We start from the raw sequence: 12,781 nt of genomic DNA, 5'->3' as shown, positions 1-12,781 counted from the left end.
TAATATATATTATATTTTATTAATATATATTATATTATGACTACTTTCATTACTGATGTTACGTTTAACTGAATATCTGTCAAAACCTTTACAGGTAACATCAAATACATAAAATAAACAGTATTAGGAATTAGTTTGTTATTAGGATGTACAAAACTTGAGTGAGAAATAACAGCACAGTAGACACTGAGGTTTTTGTTGAAGAGGTTTATTCAAAAATAAAACTGCCGCTGTCTCACTGTAGAAGCCAGGAACAGAGCCAAACGGTCAAATCAAACTTCAGCGCTGTTCATACGTACTTTAAAATCAAAAAGTCACAGGAACAAATGAGGAATCCACACACGGGGGGTGAAAAAGTCTTTTTCTGCAAGGAGGGAAGCTGATCGGTTTGTAAAAAGGGCCGTGCATCACAGACACGACAAGCAGTAGGAATGTGACGTCACATATTTAAAGGCATGCAGGCCAGGAAGATTTCGTTCATGCCATTATACGAGGAAACACTACACAGCATTTAAACTCAAAATTCATAATGAGTGAAATACAAAAAACTATCTTTGCATTTCAAAGGGGGAACATAAACTTACTGTTCAAGAATAAAAGCAGTTTTTCAGTACTATGTCCTCGCCCTCAAAACCTGGGCTTTTCTTCAACTGCAGTTTACTGTGAACTGTCGAACCACTGCTAAAAGTCAGCTGCAACTCTCTGTGTTACCTTAACGTCCTAAATCGTCTGAGAAGAGAGACAACCCATAACAGCAGCAAAACATTTAAAACAATCAGATTTCCGCCTACTGCACTGACTACAGCTATAACAATCTGAGCCTGCACAGAAGCTGCAGCCCTGGGGAGAAAATTCAATTTCAACAACAGAGACCAGACATACAAGTACAAAAGAAAAACAGCTGCTGTAGGGCTGTAAATGCAGAGTGTTTGAGTGTGTGTGTGCATGTGTGTGTGTGTGTGTGTCAAATAGTCTTCATCGCTCAGGCATCTGCTACCGCAGGGCTTCGGTTTGGACTTCCTGAACGGGAACGACTGAAACAGAAATGGAGCAGAGTTAGCTCGACACAAAGGAGGCTGGAAGGATGATCAGATAAATAAGTACATCCCACATTTAATACACCTGATGTGAAAGACTGGATTGGCGCTGATATTTGTAAACTGTCCTTTGAACTCAAAGTCCCAAATAAACCAAACTGGATTATTTGTATCTGTTAGGTGTTAAATTGAACTCATGAAATTATTTTGGGTGTCTGAGGAAGTAACTACCGGGTTAAAAGGTAAATATGTACTCGAATATTGGGGGGAAATCAAACATTTTACAGTAAATTGCACATCCTCGACACCCGACTTGTAACTGGAAGAAATTGTTTTCAAAAGTGTTAATCCTTCCACTTCTATAAACACAGGAAGGGAGGGGGCAGAAAGGACTCATGGAAACTACTGTGTAGGATATCAGAATGACTACGGTTTGAAAAAGTAGCATTCATTTTATATTATTATTATAATGGGGGAAAAAAGCTTAAAATGGTAACGATGTTGTGATTTGTGTGACACAAGATAAACATATCTGACAAAGCCTCCTCAGAAATATCAGCCCATAAAACTCCTTCCTCTCTCCCACTCACTCATCCATTCACTCACATGCAGACACACATCTTTACACCGTGCATGCTTCTAAAAGTTTCTATTTGTAAGTTTTTACTACTGATATACGTTTTAGCGTTAGCATCAACAGCTTAAGTTCATCATCAAACTTAATTCCTTTAACTTGCCGTCTCCAGTAATGGAAAGTCACAGCAGTGTCGTCTCTTGTTTTGCTTCCATTACTTTCACTTCATTGCTTCTATGCAAGTCAGCATGCTAACCAGCTTGCCGCTGCCCCCCCCCCCCCCTCCAATCTCTCCCCTGTGGCGTCTGATCTGCCCTCAAGTCAAACGTGCGGATGAAGAGGTGGCGCTGTCCAGAACGTGTGTTCTACTCAGCCACGCGTTCCCGGTTAAAGAAAAGGTTTGGTGTGAAGTACAGTAGTGATAGAAGCAAAAACAAAAAACAGTCTGAGACAATTATGAAATTAAGTTGAATGCCAAACCTGTAAGATTTCTTCTGGCAAAAGGCTGTTAATGCTAACCGTGGCTCTATAGCAACAGTAAAAACTTACATAAAAGGCTCAACTTTAGCTTGATTATCACCATTATTTTCCCAGACAACATGAGACCTGTGCATTTTCTTTCATCATCAACATGAGCTTGTCAGGGGGGGTTTAATTTTTGGTTACCTTTGGAGACAGTGGCAGAAACAACAAGAACACAGAAGCGAAGGATGATAGGACTGAAGGACGGATGACTACAACTCGTAGAGACACTGCGCTGGGCGGCTCTTGAAGACTGATCTCTCGTCAGCTCTCTCTCTCTCTCACTCACTCTCAGAAGCTAAGACAGAGGCCCGGAGAACTCTGGTAGGTAGGTCGGGGGTCTGGTAGGTCGGTAATGGATTAAAAAAGGAAGTGGTCGAGGTCTGATCTGTGTGGGTCGGCCCTCTGGTACGTCTGAAGGCTGGCTGGCTCAAGAAGAACAACTGTGTGTGTGCGCGGGCTGATCTCGTCTGAGCGTGTGCGTCGGTTGAACAGACGGTCACCCATTCACTGTGGGGGGGGGGGGGGGGGGGGGGGGTTCGGTCTGTAGGTCGACCTCTTTCTCGCTGTCTAACACCAGATGCAGAAGAGGGCTGATCTCAGGTCAGCGCTTAGTCACCCTCCCGCAGGACGTACACACCGCCAGCTGGCAGACCCTGGGCCTGGGATCAGCTGTGGTGTCAGTGCAGTGCTCAGGTCCCACCACACGCTTTAAAGAAAATATGAAAAATAAACAAAACTGTGCTGCAAAGATTCTTACCCTAAATCACACAAATGGTGCGACCGTGTCTGATCTCAGATATTATTCTAAAGAAATCTCTTGATATAGCCAAATTCAGTTAAGTTGTTAATTAATATTTAAGAGAAAAAAAGAACATTTCAAACTCTAAACCATCCTTATTTAACACTTGCATAATCCAAGAAACTATTTTCTATCTTGCTCTGTCAGTCTAGATTCATTTCTTTCCAATTGAGCTACTTCTTAAATACATCTTAACGTGGGTGAGATTAAGAATGCAGGTTCATCTCACTGGTTCTAATGCTGAGTCTGACCAGTGAACGTCTCTCATGGGCTCTTTCCTAACGTCGAGTGGCACAGATGAGGAGCCACACTGAGGTTAAACAGCGCTGAAAGTTCAGGGCATTTCAGCGTTGGAAAAGAGCACAAGAGAGACATCTAATCTTTCATCTATTTTGACTTCAAAAGGCCGCTCCCTGTCCTCTGACCCTCCCACTCCTTAACAGCAGCAGCAGCAGATGCAGGTCGTCTCTGTGTCGGCGAGGTCGTGCAGTCTGGCAGCGGTCTGGGAGGTCGCCCGTCTCACTGTCGTTGTCGTTGGGTGTCAGCACGGCGCTCCCCGGGTGGAAGGAGGATCTAGTGACTCCCTGCCTATGATGGAGCACCTGGCATTGTCGACTGTGAAGAACATAACTGACCCTCTCTTGGATTCAAAGTCTGTTGTGATCTGAACTTAAAAATCTACAATTGATCATCTGAACCTGACTGCAGCCTGAGATGTTACACACTTCTTAACGTCTTAGTAAAAAACCAAGCGTGAGACATTTATTAGACAGCCTACACTCTGTTCCTGTGAATCAGACGTTTACCTGCTCTTCTTGTGGTTGGCTGGAACAGAGCGTGAGCGGGACCGAGAGACAGAGCGTCTCCTGGGCGCGGAGACAGAGCGTCTCCTGGGCGCAGAGCCAGAGCGAGAGCGGGATCTGGAGCGACTGGAGGAAAAGAGAACGTTTAAATGTGACACTGAAATAAAGTAATTAACTCATCTAAGTTTATTACTTGTAAAGATTAAACTACAACTGCCAAATAAGATGCACACGAACCTCCTGAATCTCATTGTGTCGCTGAACTGCTCAAACAAGCAGACAGAAAGTTTTCTTCCTTTGTTTCATTCATTTAAAAAGTCCTTCATTAGTCCCGCAATTGGGGGGGGGGGGGGGGGTGTATCTATTTATTACATGACTTATTGTCGTTTTCTTGGCTTTGCATTTCTTTTCATGTCTCTCCCCTATTTTACCTGAAGGACTTTGCAGAAATAAACTTTTTACACAGAAGTTGACTTTTTAAACATTGAAAATGCTTCTTGTACATAAGTTCAAGCTGTGAATGCACATACATAGCCCGAGGCATCAATCACTAATGAAAACTGATTTAAGAAAACAGATCAACTTCTAATTGCTTTTTGTAAACAAATTAAAAAAGACACAACACAGCTGCAGCAATAATTGGAGTGTCAACACCATGAAGCAGGAGATGATTATTTTGTACGACTCACTGGACAACCACCATCAGCCGAGTCAACTCTGTAATTAAGATTCAAAAACAAAACGTTTACCTTCTCACGGGAGTCCTTGACTTGGTGCGGGCTGGAGAGCCAGACCTAACGACACAGGAAAGAACCTCAGTTTAATTACAGCCGTGACTGAAACTACGGCAACACTAGAGGCGTGTCCACGGCAGACTGAAGAAATAACCAGCCACACAGCATTTTAAGTGATCCCTGAGGGAAGTAATAACGACAACATGCGACTGCAGATCAACAAGCCTCACCTGCTCCTGCGTCTGGCGTAAGACGGAGATCTGCGACGGCTCCTGAAAAAGATCCACGCGATTATCGTTGGGCTCACACACGGTCGACCAGACTAAACAACACGAAATTCCACTGCTTATCATCATGTATTATATAGGAATAAAAACACGTGCAGGTGTTAAACAAACATTAATACATTATGAACTACAGACTCTGAGATGCTTTCACATTCAGGGTTCATACACATTTTGACCAATGGATTTCCATGACTTTTCCATGACTTTAAACCAAATTTCCATGACCGAACATTTCGTGAAATCTCGGTGTATACGCGAAAAAGTGACAAAATGTAGTATTCAAACTAACAATGAGAATTCCAAGGCATACAGTGTACCTTAAATGACACAAACCCAAGTATGCCTGCTTATATTTTGAGCATATTTCTTTAAAAATATATGAATTATTTAAAACTCAGAATAAATGAACAAGGAATGGGCATTTGATTAAATTGTCTTAATCGATCGTTGGAAGAATTAACGATCGATTTTTCGATTAATCATTCATATTTTTAGATTAAAATTCACTATTTATAGCCTATATTAAAATGCAGTGAAAATAGAAAAAACAGCGTGTTTCCTCATTGAGGTCTTTATTACAAGATGAACAACTCTTCTGGCAGTTAAACAGGATCCGTTCAATGTTACACTTGAAAATATGCGCTGCTGTAATCTTGAGCCCCGATGAGAGAGCAGCTAGCCGCTGAGAGCTAGCTCGATCTGACGGCTCTCGACCTCTCAGTCCAGTCGTTGTAACGCCCTCACTCCCGGAACCCCTCACCCAGACCCGGGTCTGTCCGGGTTACCCTCCGCGTGGACTGAGGGTCCGTGTGCGGACATGAAGCCGAGCAGCGGAGGCTTAGCTCCGGGCTGCTTCCTCCAGCTGCTAACAGCCTCGCTGTGCTGCGTTCAGGGCAACTCGGATATTCCGACCTCCTGCCACATAGCGAACATGCAATAGTTTATCGATGAAACAATTTCATCAATGAAATTCTTAATGATCAATTAATCAATAGTCGAGTAATAATGCCCATCCCTAAAACGAACGACATGAAAATAAGAATATAACAAATTTCCATGACTTTTCCAAAACTTTTGGGAGATTATTTTTTCCCATGACTTTTCCAGGCCTGTAAAAACACATTTTAAAATTCCATGACTTTTCCAGGTTTTCCATGACCGTACGAACCCTGCACATTATTTAATAACCTATGAGCATCAACATCTCCTGTTAATATTTGATATGGAGAGTTTGGATCCTGACTCACCGGCTGTGGCTGCGGCTGCGAGTGTTGGAGCGATAACGGCGTCCACGGGACCTGGACCTGGAGCGAGACCGGGAATGGGAGCGAGACCTGGAAGGGAAAGACAGAAAGTTTATTCACGTGTGTCCTCTGCTCCTCCAATCGCACGTCCTGAACAATCTCAGCGCAAAACACACTGAGCTTCATGAGCCGCTAATGTGCAGCGAAGAAGCAGATTAAGAAGATTAAGATTAAGATACATTTATTTGTCCCAAACACATGCACAAGCACACTCATGCAAGGAGGGAAATTTTAACCTCTGCTTTTAACCCATCTGGTGCAGGACACACAGAGCAGTGAGCAGCCATGTACTGCCCGGGGAGCAGATGTTGGGGGAGTAAGGTGCCTTGCTCAGGGGCACTAGACAGGGTAGGGAGAATCCTCTTGGATTTTTGGACAGATCAATCCAGGTTCGTCTTTTTGTTGTTTCTCCGTGGAGTCGAACCAGAGACGGACCAGAGACCTTTTCTGCCCATAGTCCAAGTTTCTGCCACTAGTCCACCGCCTCCCCATACATAGATACATGGAGAACGTGTGCATTCCCTCACCTGCTGCGCCGGCCCCTCTTGCTGAAGCGGTAGCAGTCGTAGGCGTAATGGCCTCGGTCGCCACACTGGTAACACCGGTCCGCGGGGTCAAACTGGCGCCGGCTGGGGCGCCCGCGGCCCTTCCTGGAGAGGCCCGTCGACAACTCCACACGAACACGGGAGCCACAGAGAAGCCTGGGGAAACGGTTTGGTTAACTATCGGTAAGAGAGCAACATGTGGAGTATTCATGCAGATTGAGACTTTGACCAAACGAAATCGATCCGGCGAATTTCAGCACGCGCCACTGTGTCTATCCATTTTTTTTTTGTTTTAGAAAAACGTATTTAGAGTACTAAAAGATACTACTCACTTTCCATCCATGCCTTTGACAGCATCTTCTGCATCTCTGGGATCCTCAAACTCCACGAAGGCAAAGCCGGGGGGGTTCCTGGCCACCCACACACTTCTCAGGGGGCCGTAGTAGCTGAACGCTCGCTCCAGCTCGCCCTTGGCAGCTCCGTTGCCCAGGTCGCCCACGTACACTTTACAGTCCCCGGTCCGAGACGAACTCCGGGAGTGGTGCGACATGGCTCCTTACCTGGTGAGAGGCGGGGGGGGGGGAATATGAACTTCAGGCTCTGGCTCAATAAAACCACGGATTCTTAATACTCCTAAGCAGAATAAGTGACTTATTACTTAAAACATATCTTCAAAGAGCATTTTATTTGCACCAGTGCAGGCGGTTTATGACCGACACGTGTTTTATGATACAGTTGTCACCTGAATGCCATAACATTTGTGTGATAAACCAATAAATCTGAAGTCAATCCAGATCCAGTGAGAATTTATTCAACATTTATGGATGTTGATTTCTCAGGAAACAATTCATGATCTGGATCTGGCAGGAAGTAATAAAACCAGGCATCTTTAAGGGACTGACTTTAATACTATAACTTTCAAATTAAATTTGTCTGTGTAACTATATACCAATAATGTAAATTGAATTGAATAACTCTTGGTTTAGGGTTATGTTGAGATGTATTTGGTGAACAACCTGGTTTATTAATCATATTATTACTTCACAAACAGTTGATTTATCCTCCAGGTCTTGACTGTGTGTTTGTGTGTCTGCAGGTGCAGCTGCTCCACATGGCTCATGTGTTTGAACTTGGAGCAGCATCCATACGCTGGAATATGACCAAATAAAATGCTTTATTTAATCAATAATGTTCATTTTACTAAAGACACAGCTCTTTGGTTTAAATGTATTAATTGAATCATGTGTATTTATCGTATCGGGATCCACATGAGCACCAAGTTGTGTTCAGGTCCGCTTCACTTGAACAGGAACGACCGTGGAGACGTTTCCAACTTCACGGAGATGTTTTCATACAAAACGATTAAATATATGTTGAGGTTTGAGGGTAAATTAGCGGTGAAATCCAGGGATTAGTCGGAGGCCTCCATCTCCTCCCGCTCATAAACAATGGCGGCCGCACGCGTTAGCTCCCGTTACCTCTTCAGTTTCCGCTTCGTGCCTCCGCTTCCGGCTCCGGTGGAACTTCTCTTCTCTTCTCTTCCCTCGAACGCAGCCGGAGGTCGAACTGAATCCGCGACGGTCGCTTCCTCCGGAGTCCACGCGTCGAACCGCCGCTGACACGGATCCTCCTGCTCTGTCCCGCCGGTCGCCGGGTTAGCTTCACGTTAGCTTCACGTTAGCTTCAGGTTAGCCACCGCCTCCGACCAGCGTCACTTCCGCTCCTGCGCGCACACACACTTCCGGTGACGATGGAAACCCATAGTAACCGATAAATACTGGTTTACAGGTTTTTTTGGTTCACACTCAAACATCAGAATCAGAAGTATTTTATTGCCAATTACGTTCACACATACAAGGAATTTGCTCTGGTTATTGGTGCAAACAATGAACATAGAAACATAAAATTATATATAATTTTATACAATAATATTGTCTTTTGCACACTCTGTCTACATATTCTTACACTCATAGTATATTATATTACCTATTGTATAGTCAAATACTTATATTTATACCTCCACTATATATCATATATTGTATCATACTCTCTGTATATTCTTTGTATATATAAGTCTATATACACATATTTATACATGTGTACATTATGTGTACATTACATTATTATCATCACATTACTATTACTATTATATTTACTGTTGTTGCTGCCATTATTACTATATACTGCTATATATACTGTTCTATTTTTATATACTGTCTAACAATAACATTACCATCATATCATCAGTACTATTACCATCATCTTGCCACTGCACCTTATCTACCTATTTTATTTTATTTTATCTTGTGCTTCTGTTTTTTATTCTTTCTACCTCAATATTTTTTATTCTACTCTATTGTATTGTGTTTTATTGTATTCAAATATACCGGCTGCTATGACAACTTAATTTCCCTTCGGGGATGAATAAAGTACTCTATCTATCTATCTATCTAAAAACGCAATAAATACAACATGCATAGGAGAGCAATAAAAAATGGGAAACCAGTATAAATTTACTCACTGTTTACTTCTTATTTACTCACTTTTTACCAATATTTATACAAAGTAACATTTATTTTGAGATTAACATTTCTGAATAAAAATATATAAAAGATAAAAGATATAAAAAGTGAAGTAAAAAAGTGAAATGCTAAATGCAAAATACTTAACAGTGTCATATTGCAATATGCAATGTAATGCAGTATAATATAGTATGATATGATATAATGTGTAAATTTAACACATCCTAGAGGTGTGGGGGTGAAATAAAAGACCGAGTCAGGTGGGGGTCCCGGGCCTTGTTGATAAGGCCCACTGCAGCAGGGAAGAAGCTGGTCTTGTGGCGGGAGGTTTTGGTCCTGATGGCCCGCAGCCTCCTGCCCGAGGGAAGAACCTCACTTTAATCAGACTCACTTTAATCAAGCTGCTGCTTTAAGGTCAAGAAAACTGCATAAAGTTGCTGTAACAACAGATGAGAAACAACTCTCCCTGGTCTCAAGCCCGTTTCCACTGGTTAGACTGGTTTTTAAAACCCACCAACATAATAACAACTGCAGCGAAACAATGTCCTCATGTTGGTAAACGCTAATTTGCAGCAGACAATAAGAACGACTGATTTATTGGTTGATAAGAATCTGCAGATATCAGCCGTTCAGTGATATGTTGCATCAGAGTTTATTTGCTGATCCACACAGAAGAAAAACATTTATTGGAAAGAATAAGCAGAACATATTCATTCATGTTCTATATATTTGGCTGCATTTGTGTTTTATTTTCATTTATAGCTGTTTATGATAAAGGTTGTGGTTAAACGCCCCAATTACATTTCTTTTTCATCAGGGTTTGATGAGATTTTTGCAAAAGATAATTCATAGATAAAATCTAATGCTGCAGCGCCACCACGTGGCTGTTGATGTAGAGCTGCAGGTGGAAGAAAAGCATTCCAACTGAGACAAAGGTTTAAATGTTCAACAGAAGAGTTTCCTGCCACAATAAAACACAAACCTTCGTCTTCACTTGAAAGCCGGAGTCATCGGTCAGAACAGAGACGTCATGTGGAGGAAACATCCATCAGCTGCAGAGCTTCACTGGGCAAAGACCAGCTGACCACTGCAGACATGAGCAACTGGCTGAGGAGACACTGGTGGGACCAGAAGGAAACCAGCTCCCACTCAGACAGGAAGTCACACCGGGGACACGTAAGGTGACCGATTTCAAAATAAAACAGGACACATCGACAGAGTCCAGGTGGGATTTCAAAGTTTAATAAAGATAAAAGAAATAACACATTCAATTATGTGTTTGAATTATAATCTATTACAGTTCATCACATTTCAAAATAAAAAGCTAACCTGTCTGCAGACGAGTGTTTTCATCAAACAGAGAATTACAAGACTCTTACAATCACCACAGACTGTATATGGAACATAACACACAGACAGATGATGTCCTTTCTGACATCGTCCTCCATTGAGTCATTGGTGAATAATAACAAAGACATATTTATAAGTACGAATGGAAAACATCACAGGTTGCATTCAAACTTTTGTTGCATGACTGCGGCAAAAATATACAGAATAAGCTTTTTTTTAGGGGCCAATGCAGATACCGATATCAAGGAGCAAAAAACATCACTCGTGTATAAAATTGTAATAAAGCTTAAGTAAAACAATATTTCATAAAGAAATAAAGATAAATTGAAAGAAAACACAAATACGACAGAATATATAGATCTTGAATTAGGACAAACAATTTTCAATGTAAAATATAATCATAATGCACATTGTTTATCCTGTAAAATAAACCTTTTCATATCGGAGCATATCTTAAAAGGCCCATATCAGCCAATTGAAATATTGAACGTAAACACAAAAGCAAATATCACAGCTTTTATTTTTTCATTTATACTGAGATTCAATCCAGATCAAGTCGTTCTTTCCAATGAGCTGTTACAAAACTGGTGAGTCTAATATGTGAAGGTGTTTAGGGATGAATGTTGATTTTCATGCTCTTGTTTTCTGGAGGAGGCACCGTTCAGAGTCGTCCTGAAACAAAATGACAATAACTGCAAATTTCTAAAGTACACACTTGATAAATCAACCCTACAACAGGATCAAGGCCGTTCATAGTTTTACACAAAGGATTTGAGACACCGACTGAACTGCATACTTATCGTACAAGAACTATTTAATAATGATATGACGGAGTTTCAGTTGAGGTTTATTTCAAATGCTCATGAGCCAGTAGCTGAACAGCCAGTTGTTAATATTTGTACCTGAAGCTGAATGTGGATTTTCATTAACGTAGTCAGACGTCTCCTCTGGATCACCTCGGGTTCCTGTGAAGATCAGACATAAAACGACTTGAGAAGGTGGAGAACCACTGTTTTATTCATTAAGTTGATCTCGTTGCCACTCTAATATCTCTATGACAACCAGCATCACCAGCTTCAGGTGCTCCACACGTGTTCCAATGCAAAGTAATGTCCTTGTTGTTCAAACATTATATGGGCGCAGCTAAACCGATCCCTGGTTCTGTTTGATCTGGGTCTGACTACATTCTGGTGCATTGGTTTGGAGCCGGGTCTGAGGAACCTTTCCACCTGTAACTCTGCTTCAGACTCAACGGAAAAGTCCAAATGTCTGTCTTTGGACCATGTAACTTAAATGAGATGTTGGAAAACCACGCTTGTGTATTGATGTCATGACATCGTGTTGGACATTTCTGTCCTCATCTGCCCGTCCACCTGAAATCAGAAGGTTTTTCATTTAGGACTTCTCTGCAGGAGGCACATTTTATACTGTACCTTCCTCCGTGTCTCCTCTGATTGATTCATAGATGCAGTCGTCACCTAAGAGTCAATAAAAAATCAAATCAACAAGAAATGTAATTGGAAACTTTGTGACGAGGTTCTTCTGAAAAGCAACAAGTTAGAAATAGCTGTGAAGGCATTCAGTAGGAGAAGGACGGCTGACCGGGGAGAAGAGACGAGTACACTGGCAGCTGGATATCATCGTGGTGGACAGTTGGGTCTGAGCTCTGATTGGTTCTCAGAGACTGGCTGAGCCTGAAACAGTCAAACAATCACAAGTGAATGAAACAGTAAAGTATTGATGTTTTGTTGAAGATGAAACAAGAGAGAGTGGAACCAACCTGTCACAACACAGATCTGTGGAAAAGACAAAAATGATCACGTTACATGATTTTATTTTTCAACCTCTGCTCCATGACTATCGTGACAATAGTTTGAAATAAGTTTGATTTAAATGAAATGAACAAGAGCAGCTCTCACTCTTTGAATTCCTGCACCAACACAACAGCAGCAGCGAGAGGAGGAGAATCAGTGTGAAGCCTCCAACCAGCCCAACGAGGAGAATCAGTGTGAAGCCTCCAACCAGCCCAGCGACCAGCGGCACAGGAGACGTAGAGGGAGGTGCTGCAGGAGTCACAGATCAGAGGAGGAGCAGTGAGGAGCAAAGAAAGATCCATGACGTGGACAAACATAGAACCAACACTTCAGCAGACATTTTGAAGTGAAAAAAACAACTGTATGAATAAGTATTTAATTTAAGACATACTTTGTATATGTGTAAAAATAAGTGAAAACGTTTTATAAGTGTATTGAGCAAGTGGAGCTGGTGTTTAGAAACAGTCTCAGTGAAAATACTGAGTAG

The 12,781-nt window shown here is 41.9% G+C and overlaps 1 protein-coding gene across 1 annotated transcript; it reads right to left on the bottom strand.

The window, feature by feature from the left end:
• Positions 1 to 192: 192 nt before the first annotated feature.
• srsf7a (serine and arginine rich splicing factor 7a) lies at positions 193 to 8,290 on the bottom strand. The gene is made up of 8 exons (XM_061073223.1): positions 8,087 to 8,290; positions 6,941 to 7,168; positions 6,591 to 6,764; positions 6,007 to 6,093; positions 4,703 to 4,744; positions 4,488 to 4,532; positions 3,742 to 3,864; positions 193 to 1,034 (listed from the first exon to the last, which is right to left on the bottom strand). The coding sequence occupies exons 2-8, from the start codon at positions 7,156 to 7,158 to the stop codon at positions 983 to 985; spliced, it is 741 nt and encodes a 246-aa protein (XP_060929206.1). The 5' UTR covers positions 7,159 to 7,168; positions 8,087 to 8,290; the 3' UTR covers positions 193 to 982.
• Between the last annotated feature and the right edge of the window lie 4,491 nt (positions 8,291 to 12,781).

Source organism: Limanda limanda, chromosome 6 (genome assembly GCF_963576545.1).
Source record: "Limanda limanda chromosome 6, fLimLim1.1, whole genome shotgun sequence".
In the NCBI taxonomy this organism is placed as follows: Eukaryota; Metazoa; Chordata; class Actinopteri; order Pleuronectiformes; family Pleuronectidae; genus Limanda; species Limanda limanda.
This window is presented reverse-complemented; position numbering and strand designations above follow the sequence as displayed.